Below are 17,568 nucleotides of genomic sequence, written 5' to 3' on the forward strand. Positions count from 1 at the left end.
AGAAAATGGCAACACTGAAGTATGTAAAAATAATTAATGTCACTGTCATGTCATGCATTTTTTCGCTTCTACGATATTATTGTATTGTTATTGTTGTTATAATTATATTCCCAGTAATCTAGACAATGTCTCAAAAGTATGTTTGCATACTTAAAAGCTTACATTACGATATTTAAAAAAATAACAATCTCATTTCCATAATACATTCACAATTATTTTTTTCTAGTGTTAAAATTTTACCTGGTGCTACGGTTTGCGAAGACTGTACCCTGGAAGGCGATATAACTATAGGTGGAGGAACAGTTATCCACCCGAGAGTGACGATTATAGCTGAAGGTGGTCCCATTATCATAGCTGAATACTGCATCATCGAGGAATATTCCACTATTATTCATAAGTAAGTATTTCAATTATCTTTTGCTTTAGTTGCTTCAACTCTATAAATAACATGCTTAAACTGCCATTTATTTCGAACTGGTGTAATTAAAGACTACGGATTTCTATTTGTTACAATCCTAGGTAGTTACCTACTTCTCTTGCTTCTTTTGTCAATATTTAATAACTTACTTTAATTACTTTGCAGGAAATGTGATAAGCAAGAAAACCCACCAAAACCTTTGTTCATTGGTGCTCACAATGTGTTTGAAGTCGGCTGCAAGGTGGAATCTACATTTGGGCATATTGGAGAAAGTAATGTCTTTGAATGTCGTTCCTTTGTGGGCACTGACATCAAAATAGGCAGTGGATGTGTTATAGGTAGGTACATTTCGATAGAGATTGTGGAACCTCTATCATGCCAATATATAATAATATTTAATTAATTTATACCATTACTAGTTCAAATTAATTTCATCTGTATATTTTTTATATTATTTTTCTCTACTTTTTACTTTGCCATTAAAGTAAAATTACTTGACTAAACATCTTTATGAACAAAAAATTAAAAATAATAATAATAAATAATTCAGGTGCTGCATGCTGCTTAACTGCACCACAGACCTTGATAGACAACACCATAGTGTGGGGCTCTGAACATCACATCCGAGAAGCACTGGAGAAACAACCATCACAACTTCTTCAACTGGACTTTCTTAGTAAAGTCATGCCCAACTACCACAGACTGCGAAAACCCAATGTCCACAAGCGGCAACCCTCAAGGCAATCTCAAGAATCTTCACCAAAACCTTAAAAACTGCTGTGTAATAACTAAAATGCAAATGTTATAATTTATTTAATCAACTTTATTAAACAAACTAACTAATATGTATCTGTTTCTATTTGTAATTCCATGAACAACTGTTAAATACCCAATCATTTTTTTTTCCACCTTTGAAACGACCTTTTGTTAGTGTTTCTTATTATCATAACTTTTATAATGAATTCATAACTTACGTATGATTCATAAGCCGTCGAACATAGCAACACAAGCCTCTGGCGCGGCGGCGGACCGGCCATCCAACAGCATTTTTCAAGATGTGATATTTATTACATCGCCTTTGGCCTTGGTCGCCGGCCGTTAATAAAACTATTTATGAACGAAAATAATTTAAAAAATGGAATCATTTGACATGGTCATAATATCATTTTTTGACAGACACGTCGTCACGTGTTTGAATAATTTTAGACATAGTTGATTTATATTTTCTTATTAGATTTTATATTGGAATACCCAATCATGTCTTCGACATTATTCAGAGTATCGGTTTCCGTTATTTACAACTGCAAGAGTTTACGGAATGCCGTGTACACCGTACCAAAGACTAACTTTTCTACTTCCAATGTGGCAGCGGTTAGTACCTACCTACATTAAGTGACATAGGTATAGAAGGGACAAAGGTTTATTGTTAACGCGCGAGATATACGTGCAGCATCTCTGCGGGGGCTTGCTTACATTTTAAAATTGTTCCGATTGACGTCGATGTCACTTGTTATCTCACAAAAGTAACGCGCAAAAACGTATTGGTTAGGTAGGTACCTACTTACATCATTTTTTATATAGTGTATGTACAGTAATGCCAACTTGTTGGATATTCGACTATACGTGGTAGTTTTGGGTCCCTTACCGGTCGTTATGTAATAAACATTACAATTGTAAAATACAGTGTACCGTTACAATAAGGGACTTTTCACGCTATACGTTCCTCAAAACAATCTCGATCTATAGATAGCGCTGTGAAGATTTTCCTTCGTTTCCTTTTAATTTCTTGGACAACACGCATATACATCTTTTATCGTTGTTTTGGATATAAATGATGACCCTTTCTTTTTATTACACCCAGGGATAATTATGTCATCCATTCATTTATTTATTTATTTATTAGGTTTGCCAACAGACAAAAATACTTTTATTCTGATCACAATAAAGAGAAGCAATATAGGGAGCAACGTAATTCTAAGTATACATAATGTCATCATCATCATCATCATACATAATGTGATCAAGCAACAATTTTATTTTTATTATAATGCTTCTGCCATTACATCCTAGTTTTGAATAATTATGTACCCGCGTAATGTGGAAATGGGTAATTATAATTATCACGTAAATCAACGCGAACTATACCTATTAAGTAGTTTTGGGGAACGTAGCCTGGAAAGTCCCTCATTGTAAAATAAATTATGAAGTAGCGATACATTCACCGTAAGATTAACTAAGTACCTGCCTACCCCCACACAATAAACACAGAAATGTAATTGTATTTTACAATTGTAACGTTTATTAAAAAGTGCCCGGTGGTTAAAATTGTGGTCTACTGGTTTAATTTGTACCCCAGCCAAAAAATACCTTGTCTAGCCAGAAATAATTCCTAGCCTGACAAAATAATATCATTCTTCACTTTTGTAAATACTCCTTAGCTCACTCTTTCTTTACAGAGAAAAGAAAAAGACACAATGGGCGAGCTTGAAGTAGCTGATGACAGATTGTATGGTTGCCAGACGCTTCGATCTGTCATGAACTTCCCTATAGGAGGAATAGCTGAGAGGATGCCTGTAAGGTCACAACTTAGTCAATGAACAATAGTACTCCTTTACCTACGTGCATACATCCATCGACGTATGCCAATTGCAGTCAGCGTTACCCGTTATCCACCGACTATTTTAGAACTAATTAACCCATCTGCTTCATTTTGAGGTTTATATTTTCAGTATCCAGTGATTGTCGCCTTCGGAATTCTGAAAAAAGCAGCTGCTAAAGTCAACACCGAGTTTGGTCTTGATAAATCTAACGGTGAGCATGTGTATAAAATGCTTGATAGGTACGTACTTTATTGATCTTAGTAGATTTTGCACAAAAGCAAAAACCCTGATTCCATATACCCCCAAAAATTGGTAACAAATAAACAGCATAAAGCTAAATCAAGCATAAGTTTCAACTTCTAGCTGACGCGATTATGAAGGCGTGTGATGACGTAATTTCGGGAAAACTGTATAATGAAGGTCACTTTCCACTTGTCATCTGGCAGACGGGCTCTGGAACTCAGTCTAACATGAACACTAATGAGGTAGTAGAATTGATTTTATTATTTTATATGCAAGCATTCGCAAGTACCTGACGTTCAATAAGATTTTGGATTGCAGGTCATTGCTAATCGCGCCATTCAAATATTAGGGGGCAAGCTCGGAAGCAAGACCCCCGTCCATCCGAACGATCACGTGAACAAGTCCCAAAGTTCTAATGACACGTATCCTACAGCTATGCACATAGCAGTAGCTATGGAGATCAGGGACACTTTGATGCCAGGGCTCGTAGCTTTAAGAGATACCCTCGCAAAAAAGTCCAAAGATTTCGAAAAGATCATCAAAATTGGCAGGTTAGTAAAAGCCATGAATTCAAATAATGAACTTTAATAAGCCGTGAATTGTCTAACCTTTTTTTAAGAGCCATACCTAACTAGGACACCATGATGGCACCGGTCGCATCAAAATGGTCCTAATAATTATTAGTTTTGTTTTCTCGCTATAGAACTCACTTGATGGACGCAGTACCTCTGACATTGGGACAAGAGTTTGGCGGGTACGCTGCTCAATTGACGTATGGTATCGAGAGAGTGTGCGCGACTTTGCCTCGTCTCTATTACTTGGCATTAGGCGGTACAGCTGTAGGAACTGGTCTTAACACACGTATTGGTTTCGCGGAAAAGTGTGCAGCAGAAATCTCCAAGCTAACTGGTAAAGATTTTAATGTTCAGTTACCTACTCTAAAAAGTCTTGTCCTGTACCTCTCATGCGTTTGTCTGCTACACAGAATATCTAAAATTACTTAGTGTCATGATTTCGCAGCGTTGTCAATGCTTAGTTTAATAACATTAACATTTTCTTACAGATCTTCCTTTTGAGACAGCCCCAAATAAGTTCGAAGGATTAGCTTGTCACGACGCGATGGTAGAAGTACATGGAGCTTTGAATGTGATCGCTTGTTCGCTGATGAAGATAGTGAACGACATCCGTTTCCTTGCATCTGGCCCACGTTGTGGCCTAGCAGAAATTATGCTGCCTGAAAATGAGCCTGGATCATCTATCATGCCTGGTAAAACAACAGATTATACCAATGAAAAGGCGCAAAAGGTGTTATTAAATGATAATCTGGATTATATATCTTTTTAACCATTTTTACAGGCAAAGTGAACCCTACCCAGTGTGAGGCAGTTACGATGGTTGCGGCACAGGTGATGGGCAACCATGTGGCCTGCACAGTGGGCGGAAGCAACGGCCATTTCGAACTGAATGTGTTTAAACCGATGATAGTTGCTAACGTTCTACGGTCTATCAGGCTGATTGGTAAGTTGCCAACGCATTTAAGTAGGTATGATATTTCGAACCATGGAGTATCTAACTTCGAACAATAATGGAAATACATTAGTATTCCTCTTACTGAAATAAAATTTTCACCTAATGTGCAACGTTTTCTCTCCGATTTCCCTGACATAGTAGATAAAGGAAAAATCAGTAAGATTATTCATCATCTTCAATTTTAAGAGCCACGCCCTTGTCGGTGCAGCATTTTTCATGCTACTTTTTTAGGGAAAAATAGGGCAGTGGTAAGATTATTATTCTAGTTGAATACTTATTGGAGGTGATTTCCCCGGCTAATAGCGGGGACGGGATCAACGGCTTAACGTGCCTTCCGAAGCGCGATATCCTCGTTATTTTTCGGACAATTAGGTGATGCCCGCAGTGGAACAGCGTCGTGGAGTATTATTCATACCTGCTCCGGTTGGTTGAGGGTAGGCCTGTGCCCAGCAGTGATTGTTCTGTATATTTTTTGATAAAAAACCCTGTTCTAATTAGTTTGTATCCATAGTACCTACTTTCGAAATAAAGTTTAATTTATTCACATAGGAGACTCATGCCAAGCTTTTAACAAAAACTGCGCGGTCGGCATCACAGCGAACGAAGAGAGAATAAAGAAAATCATGCAAGAATCACTCATGCTGGTCACGGCGCTTAATCCGCACATTGGTTACGATAAGGTACCTAATTGTAATTGTAAATTACGAATTAAGTTAGGTTAGAAACTTGTGCGTCCTTGTACCAGTAAAACTTCCTTTCAATAGTAGATACTTGCCGGGACTATGTCGTGTTGATTGTGAAGCACTGGCAGGAGGAGCAGGGTAGTTTTAGTCAATTATTTTACTTTGTTACAGGCTGCGCAAATAGCAAAGACTGCTCACAAAGAGGGCGGAACATTGAAGGACACGGCTATCAAACTAGGCATTCTCACTGCTGAACAGTTTGACCAATGGGTCAGGCCTGAAAACATGCTTGGACCCAAGTAATATTTCTGGACAACAACGTGAAAACTGTATGGGCATCTTAGCACAGACAGGGAAGGAGTTGATAATTAACTTATTAATTAAATGTGAAATGGTTGTGATAAATGACGTGAGTGAGCCATGTCGGTATTAGCAATACAGTCGAGTCTGGATTTCAGCCTGACCCGTAGGAGCCGGCACATTGGAGCCGAGAGAATGTAATGACCAATGCTTACGGGTTTCATACGACGTTTCAACACATTTGCGGGGAAAACAAATAGAATTTGAAAAACAACTGTAAATATTTGATTTATTATTTGTGATTTAAGACGATCACCAATGGCGGGAAAACTTTTTTAAAATTCTGGTGGAACTAGCAGTGCGCGCGCAGATAGATAGAGAAGCAATGGCACCAAAAGCTTATAAAAATATATGAAAAATACAATTATGTATTATAATGTAAATTTGTTATAATAAAAAATAATTTCTTGAAATGAAATTTTTATTTATGAAATTTTAATTTTACTTAATTGTTATTTTTGTTCTATAATTTGTAAATGTAAGAACTTTAAGGTAAGACTTTTATTAAAAAGGAAACTAATGAAAATCACTTAGTGCGGTAATGTTACATTGCAGCACGGATATCAATAGGGTCCTTAATGTATTTTACGAGCAAGTGTGTTGAAAATGTTTATTAACTGTAACTCGCAGGACCAGATTATTGTGTTAAATAAAGTGAAATATTAATAGTAATGACGACGTTGTGGACGTAGCGAATCATAGTTATTCCTCCCGTCCTTATCCCATTTTTTGTGGGATGGAGGAGTATTACTACTGTGTGAAAAATAATCTCGTTTTTTGAAATGTTTTTTTATTATAATAATATATTTGATTTGTTATTATGGAAAAGTTATAAACCAAAATTTAAAAATGCAATAATGTATACAGCCGAAACACGCGACATGTCGCGTGTTAAAAACATCTCCCGGCGGCAAACGCGTCGCAGAATATTAATACAAGGCTTTATGCTTTATTTCCAAAATAGTTTTTTTTTTATAATTATTCTGACATGATCAAACAGAATCAGTCAGATGAAATATTTTAGATAGGTTTAGTTTAAGTAGGTATTTATTTTTGCTAATTGGACTTTTAAATGAAAAATTTATGTCTTCGCCGTTATTAAAATGCTCAATTTCTGTTATTTACAACTGCAAAACCTTACAAAATGCCGTCCGCACCGGACCCAAGACACATTTTTCAACAACAAATATTTCAAAGGTAAAATGGCACTTATACTTTATTCTTATTTTACCGATTATCTCAATTGATCTCTTATTGTTGTAGCTATCTGGCTTGAGAAGAATTAATTAAAATCAAATCAATTCCAATGTAATATAATGGTTGATTCTGTTTATTAGAATAGGTTTGCATATGCCAAAAAACTTCATGCATTTACAAACAGTACAAAAGTCCTTGTGTAGAACCTCGGTACCCCAAGTATTTTTTTACTTAGCCAAATTATTCCTTGTCTAGTTAACTAATTCCTCGTATAGATTAGGCTTATAGGTATTCCTTTGCATCACCTTCTGCAAATGCTGCTCATATCACTATATTATTGCAGAGAAGGGAAAGCGACACTATGGGCGAGCTTGATGTACCCGATGATAAGTTGTATGGTTGCCAGACCGTTCGATCACTTATGAACTTCCCCATTGGAGGAATATCTGAGAGGATGCCCGTAAGTACACAACGTGGTCAATGACGGAAATGAGGCTCCCTTAATAATTGTAGTACCGTAACTTAGGGTATATATACAACTTGATGAATTTGCCACGGTCCACAGTGAAGTCATTGTTAGGGCATCAAATAATCATATATTCACATATAGGAAGTATTTTAGTGTGTTTTACATTACACAAATCATTTCATTTTTAGTATCCTGTAATTGTCGCTTTTGGAATACTGAAGAGAGCAGCTGCTAAAGTCAACATCGAATATGGCCTTGATCCAAAGATTGGTATGTGTATTTTGCGTAGTATATTAATTACTCTATATTATGGTCTATATCGTTATATAAGTTCACCTTTTAGCTGCAGCGATTATGAAGGCATGTGACGACGTAATTTCGGGCAAACTGTATAATGAAGGTCACTTTCCACTTGTCATTTGGCAGACGGGCTCTGGAACTCAGTCTAACATGAACACTAATGAGGTAGTAGAATTGATTTTATTATTGAATATACATCGCAAGCAATCGCAAGTCCCTGACATTCAATGGAGTTTGCATTGCAGGTCATTGCTAATCGCGCCATACAAATATTGGGGGGCAAACTCGGAAGTAAGAAACCCGTCCATCCAAACGATCACGTGAACAAGTCCCAAAGTTCTAACGACACCTATCCTACAGCTATGCACATAGCTGTTGCTATGGAGATCAGAGACACTTTGATGCCAGGACTTGTAGCTTTGAGGGATACTCTCGAATTAAAACGAAAAGACTTCGATAAGATCATCAAAATCGGCAGGTTGGTAAGGAGTATATATTTATCTTCAATCGTTTGGGTATTATGGTTGACCGATCTTGATTGGTGACTGGCTGGCATTAACCGACGACGGTCCTACACATCGTAAGCCACTTACCACTATACCACAGGGTAGCGGTACCAAATCAAAAAAGAGTCAACATTAGTAATTAGTTTCCCAGTGTAGAATTTTCTGAAAGAACCTTACGCGGGACCCACGACTTCGGGTGTGTGGTGTTCGGCGGCTAAGGATTTCATTCCGCGGTAGTGACCCCTGCGCCGGCTCGTTCCTGGTTCATTAGATTGCTTTGGCAATAGTGCGCGGTAACACGACTTGTATAATGGGCACCTTTAAACCGGATACGAGAGGGGTCGGTATTTTAGATTGACCTGCATTGTTTGCGCAATCATTTAATGTTTTAATTTTCTGTTACTCCTCTTTACTCCCACCTCTTTCTTCACTAAAATCCTTCACGATCCATGTCATCTTTCTGGATATTATTGGATACAAACTGCTACTTATGATTACCTATATATGAAATAGACGTAACCAAAAGGATAGTATAAAATGTTTTTTCTATCTATACTTAGAACTCATTTGATGGATGCCGTGCCCTTGACTTTGGGACAAGAGTTTGGCGCGTACGCGTCTCAAATGAGATATGCTATCGAGAGAATATGCTCGACTTTGCCTCGTCTTTACTACTTGGCATTGGGTGGTACTGCTGTAGGTACTGGCCTCAACACACGTATTGGATTTGCAGAGAAGTGTGCAGCGGAAATCTCCAAACTAACTGGTAAATTTAATACAAACTTATGTTTTTCCAAAAAACTCCGTCGGTAACTGACGCTTCTTGCTTATTTGGTTACTTCTTATAAACACGATGAAGCAATATGCACTCATTAGGTAGATCTTCAAACACCGGTGGTCTATGTCATTACCGTCAACGCAAAATATCCTAGAATCTTTAATACTTTTTCAAATATACAGTTACAACTTACGTAAGTTAGCGACATTCATAAATTTTAACTAGATATCTGCAAAAAGACAAACTATTCTGAGATATTTTTGCGTTCACGTTTGCGATCATTTTGACTACCCTATTAAATTTAATAAAACTTGATGCTTACTTATTTTTGCTTTAAAACATGTAATTTTATATCCAGATCTACCTTTTGAGTCTGCCCCAGATAAGTTTGAAGCTCTAGCTTGTCACGACGCGATGGTAGAAGTACATGGGGCTCTGAATGTGATGGCTTGTTCGCTGATGAAGATAGCGAACGACATCCGTCTTCTTGCGTCTGGTCCACGTTGTGGCCTGGCGGAAATCATGCTGCCTGAGAACGAGCCTGGATCATCGATCATGCCTGGTAAGACAAATAAATATAAAATACGAAATATATGTGCAATGTCGTTAGTTAGCCACAATAATCAGCTATCGTCCTTTTCAATTTTGAGGGTTATCCATTTCACTGATTGATGTAGAGATAAGTACTTCACTAACCTTCTTAACTCTTAGATCTACTAAAATATTTTTTACTCCTGCTTCGCAAACCAAAATATTGCGAAACATGGCATGCAAAGTTGCACAAGATCGGACTTTGTACCATTTTAATGTTATAATAAATCTTTTCCAGGCAAAGTGAATCCTACCCAGTGTGAGGCAATTACAATGGTTGCAGCGCAGGTGATGGGCAACCATGTGGCCTGCACAGTGGGCGGAAGCAACGGCCATTTCGAACTGAATGTGTTTAAACCGATGATAGTTGCTAACGTTCTAAAGTCTATTAGGCTGATTGGTAAGTTGTTAAAACTGCAAAATAATGACGATAGGTTATCCGTTTTCAAAATGCGTATCCTTACAGACCATTTATCTGTTTATGTTTAGTTAGGTACATATCTCCTACACCAGTACTTATTTATTACTATGTACAGTATACAGATCTGTAGTGTATGCATTGGTGTGCTTCTGCCTCCTTTGGGGATACAGGCGTTTTTGTGATATTTTTGTGTTTAGGTGCAAAGCTGAACATGTAACAAGATTTATCTTCAAGTTTCGTCTGGGTAGGTATCGTCCTACTTGAACTCGTTAGCGGCTCAATAGTAAATACGTGCTAAACCTATTTTGACATTCCGTACTGTAGGGTCAAGTGGGGACAATGTAATAAAAAAGTCTATCCCATTTTTATAAAAAGAAACTAAAACTTATTTAGTTTATCACCTTATTGTATTTATCATAAAATCAGCAGTCTTTAGCTTACATATACATTTATTTAAGTCTTGGAATACCTAATTACTTTCTGAAATGACGATGTGTAATGAATGTTATAGTGTGCCCCATGTGTGGGGTACTGCTAAACAGTGCAGCCGTACATGTGCCCACTTTACCCTATAGGCTCAGACGGCACTTACTACTTGTCTAATTAATTTACAATTTATATTTCTTGTAGGAGACGCATGTCTCACTTTCAACAAGAATTGTGTGGTGGGAATCAAAGCGAACGAAGAAAAAATAAATAAGATTATGCAAGAGTCGCTTATGTTGGTCACTGCCCTGAACCCGCACATTGGTTACGATAAGGTGAATTTCAAATAATATGACACAGCTTTTAAACATACGTACCTACATAAATAGTATTAGACACAAAGTCTGAATGTTTCCACAAGGAACAGGATGCTATTCCACGGTGGAGCGATGGAATTGTACTTAAGTAGGTATTTATGCGTTAATAAGTCAAGACATTTTCATTCAGTTCCCGTAACTTGACCGTCTTTCGATACTCCGATTAACCTCCTGAATCCTGGAACCGGACAAAATTTGAAATGTTCCTACTTACTTAGTACTTTTGAGACATACCTATGATTTTATTTTGTTCCTTACATAGTTGTTCTTCTAACGACTTTTGACAACAATGATTATGCAACAAAATTTAATTTCGTTTCAGGCTGCGAAAATCGCAAAGACTGCGCACAAGGAGGGCGGCACATTGAAGGGCACAGCTATCAAACTAGGCATCCTCACCGCCGAACAGTTCGACCAGTGGGTCAAGCCTGAAAACATGCTAGGGCCCAAGTAATCAATATAGGTATTTGGGCTTTAGCGGCGGCAGTGCAGTTATCTTGTGAACTGTACGGTGTACAAAAATCTAACGATATGCAGTGGCTTATAAAAAAATGTTTGCTTATATATGAAAATTATCTGTTACTAGTCGAGAAATGAATGAACGGTGCCCATACTTAGAACTCTTACTATTTTGTAAACTTTAATGTTTATTTATAAAAGCAGAACAAAATACATTTGAACCTAACTTAGTCTTTATAAGTACCTTTTTCTATCGGGGTGGATAAGGATACACCCGAAGTCCAGTTAACGCGGTCTCACACGGAGATACCCATTTTCCTGGGGCCATAAACTCAACCAATCGATTTCCTTTACGTCACACATTGGGTCGAAAGTGCTATTGCAGGGACTTACGATTCAACTTTCGATTATCACATATTTGATTATGCCAATAGATAGAGCTAATTAAACACAATAAATGTTATGTTAGGTCATTTTTTCCTAAACTTTATACTTTGGTCAGAAAAAAACATTTTCTGTTTTTATTGTATGAAACGTATCAAAGACAGTTAAATTTCTGCCAAGTCCATACCGATCCAGCTGCGAGACCTTATTTTCTGTAATCTTTGTCTAGTTGACTACTCAAATGCAAAATCAGCATCTGCCTAAAGTTGCAATTCTTTGAAAGAAATGGGTCAGAAAAGGACAAAAAATTCAACATTTCAAAATTCAGTTTTATGTTTTATTAATTTATTATAAGCTTAGTTCTATGTTAAATACTATACAGAAATACATTACAACACAAGTGACAAAGTTAAAATGAACAAAAAAATATTTTGAAGGTACCTACCCAGAACATAATAATTAATGAATAACCTTTACTTATGGTTTTTCGTTATAAAATTTCTCAAAATTAATTAACCTCTATATATCACTATTGCTCGCCATAAATTGTGACAATACATTCTTACAACTCTTATTAATTGGTTACCTACATAAGTTTTAACAAGATAATAATATAATCTTAAGAGATAAACAAAAATATACTAAGTACTTAACTTGTAAAAGACAAAAGATATTAAATACAAAAAAGTTAGCCATTATTTTAAAATGCTATTCACTTCACTATCACTAGAACTATCTTCTAAATTACTTATGTCTATAAATTCTATATCAGATTCAAGCGGATAATGCAGCAAAAGCTCTCTGGCTTCGGAAGAAAGAATCATTCCCTTTTGCTTTGTCATTCGACGTCTAAGACTCGTTATCACTGGATCAGAAGACAATAGAAGATTATGCAAAATGTCTGCTACTGTTTGTTGAAAACCTTTTCAAAAATATGGATAGAAACATACAAATCGACGCGGTATACACTGACTTTCAGAAGGCTTTCGATAAGGTGGACCACAAAATGCTGCTTGATAAGATTGCATTTAACGGAATCAAAGGTAACTTACTGCGATGGTTTGCTTCTTATATATCGGGGCGAAGTCAAAGAATAGTCATCTCAGGGCATAAATCCGAAGCGATTCTCGTGACCTCTGGCGTCCCGCAGGGATCCATACTGGGACCGCTATTGTTTGTCGTTTACATTAATGATATTGGCCAATGTTTTCATCACTCCAATTTTCTGTTATATGCAGATGACTTGAAAATATTCCGACCAATCACGTCTATTCACGATTGCCATCTAATACAAGACGATCTGGACCGCCTTGATAATTACTGTCTCGAAAATAAGCTATATCTTAGTATTTCAAAATGCAATTTTATTAGATTCACAAAAAAAAGAAAGGAAATTCAATTTAACTATAAATTAAACAACATTCAACTGAAGAACGTACGCTCACTGCGGGACCTGGGCATACATCTGGATTCAAAACTACACTTTGATGTTCATATCCAAAAGATCGTTAATAAAGCTTTCAGTATGTATGGTTTTGTAATGAGATCATCTAAATACTTTGAATCGCCCCACACTTTTCTGTATCTGTTCAAGACATTAATTAGATCACAATTAGAATACGCCTGTCAAATTTGGAACCCATATTACGATAAGTATAGGAACCTAATAGAAAACGTTCAAAGAAAATTTTTAAAATCTATGATTTACAAATGCAAAATAGGTCGTTTATCATATGTACAATCGCTTGTCAAATATAAACTTCACACTACAAAAAACCGTCGATTACTTTTAGGAGCCATGCTGCTCTATAAGATCTGCAATCATAAGTTAGATTGTATCGACATTCATAACATGGTGCGTTTTAACGTACCACGAGCTGCTCGACAGCGATCATTACGAACCCGCCCGGTGTTCGCGCCTATTAGCAGTCGCACAAACGCTGGTAGGCGCGCGCCGCTCAACGCGCTCATGACATCCTATAATGTTCATTTCCAGGATATTGACATTTTCTCACTGCCTGCGCCTACATTTAGAACCTCAGTACTAAATAAAATTGGTGCTATGAGCGGCAGCAGTTTAACCGGCCAATCGCATAATCAGTAGGTACTTAAGATTTCTGTTAGGTTAAAGAAAAAAACCGGACTGTAGGGATGGCGCATTGTTACAGTGATTTGTTTCAGTTTATCAATTCGACACACCCAAGAATAAAACCTATAATTACATAAATAACGTTGAGTCTACTAACACTGGCGCCATCCACCTGGGAAATTTATTTCAATATTTCAATATTATATACTTAAATAGAAACTGTACCTATTTTCATATGCCTACATTTACGTATAGTTATACATAACTGCGTATAGTTATGCGTAAATGTGGGTACAGTTGTCAGCACGCATCTTAACGAGATCCTAAAAATGTAAACTGTATACATAAGCTGTGGATAATGTAGTTGGTTGCATGTTAAGATAAATTTTGTTTTAAGCTATTACAATTTGTAACATTATAATATGTAACTGTTTGTTATCCCAAATAAATAAAAAAAAAAAAAAAAAAAAAAACTTATGTAGGTAACCAATTAATAAGAGTTGTAAGAATGTATTGTCACAATTTATGGCGAGCAATAGTGATATATAGAGGTTAATTAATTTTGAGAAATTTTATAACGAACAACCATAAGTAAAGGTTATTCATTAATTATTATGTTCTGGGTAGGTACCTTCAAAATAATTTTTTGTTCATTTTAACTTTGTCACTTGTGTTGTAATGTATTTCTGTATAGTATTTAACATAGAACTAAGCTTATAATAAATTAATAAAACATAAAACTGAATTTTGAAATGTTGAATTTTTTGTCCTTTTCTGACCCATTTCTTTCAAAGAATTGCAACTTTAGGCAGATGCTGATTTTGCATTTGAGTAGTCAACTAGACAAAGATTACAGAAAATAAGGTCTCGCAGCTGGATCGGTATGGACTTGGCAGAAATTTAACTGTCTTTGATACGTTTCATACAAAAAAAACACAAACTGTTTTTTTCTGACCGAAGTATAACGTTTAGGAAAAAATGACCTAACATAACATTTATTGTGTTTGATTAGCTCTATCTATTGGCATAATCAAATATGTGATAATCGAAAGTTGAATCGTAAGTACAATAGCACTTTCGACCGAATGTGCATCACCGCCCATACATTTCATAAGATTTCGCACACGACTTACCGGAAACTACCGATACTACCAGTTATCCCTCACTACGCTACGCGGCCTATTTAAGATACTGGAAATTAGAAATTGCTAGTGTTTCCATCTAAAAAATGGAAAATGATCGTCCACTTGGTATTATAGATAAAGGGATATGTTTACCCTTGCCGCCGTAACTGAAAAAAAATGTCTGGTATCCTACGTTTCCACGTGTGCGAACTCCAGTTTCTATTCAGTTATCTTAGGACATTGGAGTATCGCCGTGAGAGACGCGACTTAGATTGTAACTGGTTATTTGCACAAAGACGAATGATTTTATTGAAGAAGCAGGCGGAAACCGTTTTTGGTAGTCTGCCTCTATTTCCATGTGAGACGGCGCTTTTAAAAGTACTACCGTACCAGTTCATTTCAACCAGCATACAGGCTCTGAACGACAATTGTGAAGCAGCCAAAGACATTTAATACTTTAAGTGGACGCAGCGAATATCTACGTGGTACGTCTATCCACTTTGTCTTATGGCAATTTGGTCCAAGCTCTTGCGGCCGCCATGCCGCTCGGGCAGAAGTTGGTTGACCGAACCGATTAATAAATTGGGTTGTGTATAGTAGCTTTAAAAATAAAACTTAAAATTGACACTTGGCAACATTGAATGTCATGTCTCCATGACCCATGTTTAAAAAAAAATTGAGAAATGAAACATCTGTCGTTTGGTGAAAATACAGGCATCGATTTCTTTATTTTAATTTTGAGACGATTTTTTTATTTTTTATGACTCTACTTATTTATATTTGATAACGTATTTTAACCACAAGCCGTACTTTTGCTTTAATTATTAACAAGATTTTCGTGACATCACAGTGTTTAGCGTTATGATAAACGTTTGTAGGTAGGACACATCACAAACCATAGTTACTACTATTTTGCCTTTTATAACGAAATTGAGATATTGTGGGCTGTGAGTAGTTTGATTTGGACAGCTATTTTGATATTCTCTCGTCTGTGAGGGTGTTTAATAGGCATAAATCTCGTGTAATAACATTGGAGATCGGCGCCATGTTGTTATTTACCTTTTGATTCTGACCTGTGGGATTTCCTGATGGGGTATTTGTTGTGTGCCGCGCCCGCGAGTGTGTGATTATGTTGGAGGATGTGCCCATCCACGGGAGCCGCAGCGACCTCAAAGTACCGAAGGCCGCCGCGCACCAGAGGAATCTCAGCTTGGACTTCAGGTAAATACATACATTAACTAGGTATATTTATTATCAGTCACGTACATGAGCAACTGTGATATAGGAACTTTCTCGAGGTACTCTCTGTTTATCGTTATTTATAATTATTAAGTATTAACAAAGTCTTAATTCTGTCTTATCTATGCATTATCACTTTGATTACCTGTATTATAATTATTTGACAAGCTTTGAAGGTATGAATAGAAAGGTTGTTTATATCCTAGATTGATAAGAACATTGATAGACATGTTGGGTCAATTTCAAACTGTGCGATTTATAAATGGTTCACACGGGATTTCTAAAAGTTTCTATTATTGTATTGGGGAAAAAATAAGTAATATAAATAACTTTTCCTGTAATACAAATATCCAATTAACACAAACTAGTCATACAAGTACATTTTGTTAATATCTCATAAAGTTTCAAACATTTGTACTGGGCCACATTATCTCAAGTTAGTTGATGGAAAGATGTTATCCAATACATTAAATATTAAATATTTTTTATACATTTGATGGAAACATGTTTATAAATAAAACACTTTCTTCTTTTCACATGTTTCTGTTAAAATAAATTATTATTTACACATTTAATTAGGAAATTATTTATATGTAATATCATTATATTACATGAAGAGATTGCCAAGGCTAACTTCAACATAGGTACATGCCATTTGAAATGTTGCTCATATTTTTGTTCTATTCATATTTTAAAATGTAGAAATACCAACATAAAGCAAGAAATGCTGCAATTTGTCGGTCACACATTGTGAACATGGACATTACAATAACAAGTAGAGCAGATGAAGATATGTGTAAAGATAATATATAAGAACTATAATATTGTATTGTCCACATCCCGCCAAATGCAAAGTTTGACGGGTTACCGCTCTGTTCGTAAAGTATCACCGTGTTCGGACCTAGTTGGACTGGTTCGTATTTCAATTTTAATTTATTTTACAATAATGTATTTTAAATAATAAGCAGCTTTATTTTTTATTTTTCATACCTACTTTGGAACTACTGCATGTTCCTGCTTCTATTATTTTACCATGTAGGTATAGTATTATCTTAAAACATAATTTTCTGATATTAAATTAGTAGAAATTAGATCTCTAAGGAAGGTACCTAGTCTTCTTCTATCATATGGGTTGTGAGGTGGATTACCAACCCCATCAACCCTGGTGTCAGGGTTACTATTGAGCCGCCAAAGGCCCCTGACATGGCTCATGTAAAAACTACTTACTTACATCAATAAGTAGTAACCGGGACTAACAGCTTAATGAAGAAAACCTACTTAAAAAATGGGAAACTATTTTTTTTATGTGATTTCATGTGAAATTTCATTTGCAATTTGATATTTATGAACTTGGTAACAGTGGTAGAGGAACCT

The 17,568-nt window shown here is 36.1% G+C and overlaps 4 protein-coding genes across 6 annotated transcripts in view; all 4 read left to right on the top strand.

Moving 5' to 3' along the window:
* The first annotated feature begins 13 nt into the window (after window positions 1-13).
* LOC126369719 (dynactin subunit 6) lies at window positions 14-1,263 on the top strand. Its single transcript, XM_050014296.1, has 4 exons — window positions 14-136; window positions 227-397; window positions 584-756; window positions 969-1,263. Exons 1-4 carry the CDS (start codon window positions 126-128, stop codon window positions 1,187-1,189), a joined length of 576 nt encoding a protein of 191 aa, XP_049870253.1. The 5' UTR covers window positions 14-125; the 3' UTR covers window positions 1,190-1,263.
* A 351-nt stretch (window positions 1,264-1,614) lies between these two features.
* Window positions 1,615-6,158, top strand: LOC126369648 (fumarate hydratase, mitochondrial-like). 3 transcript variants are annotated; one of them, XM_050014189.1, is made up of 10 exons: window positions 1,615-1,789; window positions 2,875-2,991; window positions 3,148-3,229; window positions 3,382-3,503; window positions 3,580-3,812; window positions 3,965-4,170; window positions 4,325-4,528; window positions 4,618-4,779; window positions 5,341-5,471; window positions 5,646-6,158. In XM_050014189.1, exons 1-10 carry the CDS (start codon window positions 1,676-1,678, stop codon window positions 5,775-5,777), a joined length of 1,503 nt encoding a protein of 500 aa, XP_049870146.1. In that variant the 5' UTR covers window positions 1,615-1,675; the 3' UTR covers window positions 5,778-6,158. The 3 variants fall into 3 exon arrangements, with proteins under 3 accessions (XP_049870146.1, XP_049870148.1, XP_049870147.1); XM_050014190.1 differs by having other exon boundaries at window positions 1,689-1,967; XM_050014191.1 differs by lacking the exon at window positions 5,341-5,471.
* Window positions 6,159-7,375: 1,217 nt separating this feature from the next.
* Window positions 7,376-11,492, top strand: LOC126369677 (fumarate hydratase, mitochondrial-like). The gene is made up of 7 exons (XM_050014237.1): window positions 7,376-7,965; window positions 8,046-8,278; window positions 8,867-9,072; window positions 9,443-9,646; window positions 9,914-10,075; window positions 10,727-10,857; window positions 11,222-11,492. Exons 1-7 carry the CDS (start codon window positions 7,855-7,857, stop codon window positions 11,351-11,353), a joined length of 1,179 nt encoding a protein of 392 aa, XP_049870194.1. The 5' UTR covers window positions 7,376-7,854; the 3' UTR covers window positions 11,354-11,492.
* Window positions 11,493-15,624: 4,132 nt separating this feature from the next.
* The window catches only part of LOC126369615 (phosphatidylinositol 4-kinase beta), a 63,376-nt gene continuing 61,432 nt past the window's right edge, over window positions 15,625-17,568 (top strand). The window contains exon 1 of the mRNA XM_050014118.1: window positions 15,625-16,176. Within this exon, the coding sequence (XP_049870075.1) occupies window positions 16,085-16,176 (92 nt within the window). The 5' untranslated portion in view covers window positions 15,625-16,084. The remainder of the gene's footprint in view (window positions 16,177-17,568) is intronic.

This window comes from Pectinophora gossypiella, chromosome 9, assembly GCF_024362695.1.
Source record: "Pectinophora gossypiella chromosome 9, ilPecGoss1.1, whole genome shotgun sequence".
NCBI classification, from domain to species: Eukaryota; Metazoa; Arthropoda; class Insecta; order Lepidoptera; family Gelechiidae; genus Pectinophora; species Pectinophora gossypiella.

Coding starts and splice junctions, on each gene's coding strand:
- LOC126369719 (XM_050014296.1), top strand. Junction 398..583: donor TATTCCACTATTATTCATAA/GTAAGTATTTCA, acceptor ATTACTTTGCAG/GAAATGTGATAAGCAAGAAA. Junction 757..968: donor AGGCAGTGGATGTGTTATAG/GTAGGTACATTT, acceptor TAAATAATTCAG/GTGCTGCATGCTGCTTAACT.
- LOC126369648 (XM_050014189.1), top strand. CDS start 1,676: ATGTCTTCGACATTATTCAGAGTATCGGTTTCCGTTATTTACAACTGC. Junction 1,790..2,874: donor CTACTTCCAATGTGGCAGCG/GTTAGTACCTAC, acceptor CTTTCTTTACAG/AGAAAAGAAAAAGACACAAT. Junction 4,780..5,340: donor ACGGTCTATCAGGCTGATTG/GTAAGTTGCCAA, acceptor TTATTCACATAG/GAGACTCATGCCAAGCTTTT.
- LOC126369677 (XM_050014237.1), top strand. CDS start 7,855: ATGAAGGCATGTGACGACGTAATTTCGGGCAAACTGTATAATGAAGGT. Junction 7,966..8,045: donor CTAACATGAACACTAATGAG/GTAGTAGAATTG, acceptor TTTGCATTGCAG/GTCATTGCTAATCGCGCCAT. Junction 10,076..10,726: donor AAAGTCTATTAGGCTGATTG/GTAAGTTGTTAA, acceptor TATTTCTTGTAG/GAGACGCATGTCTCACTTTC.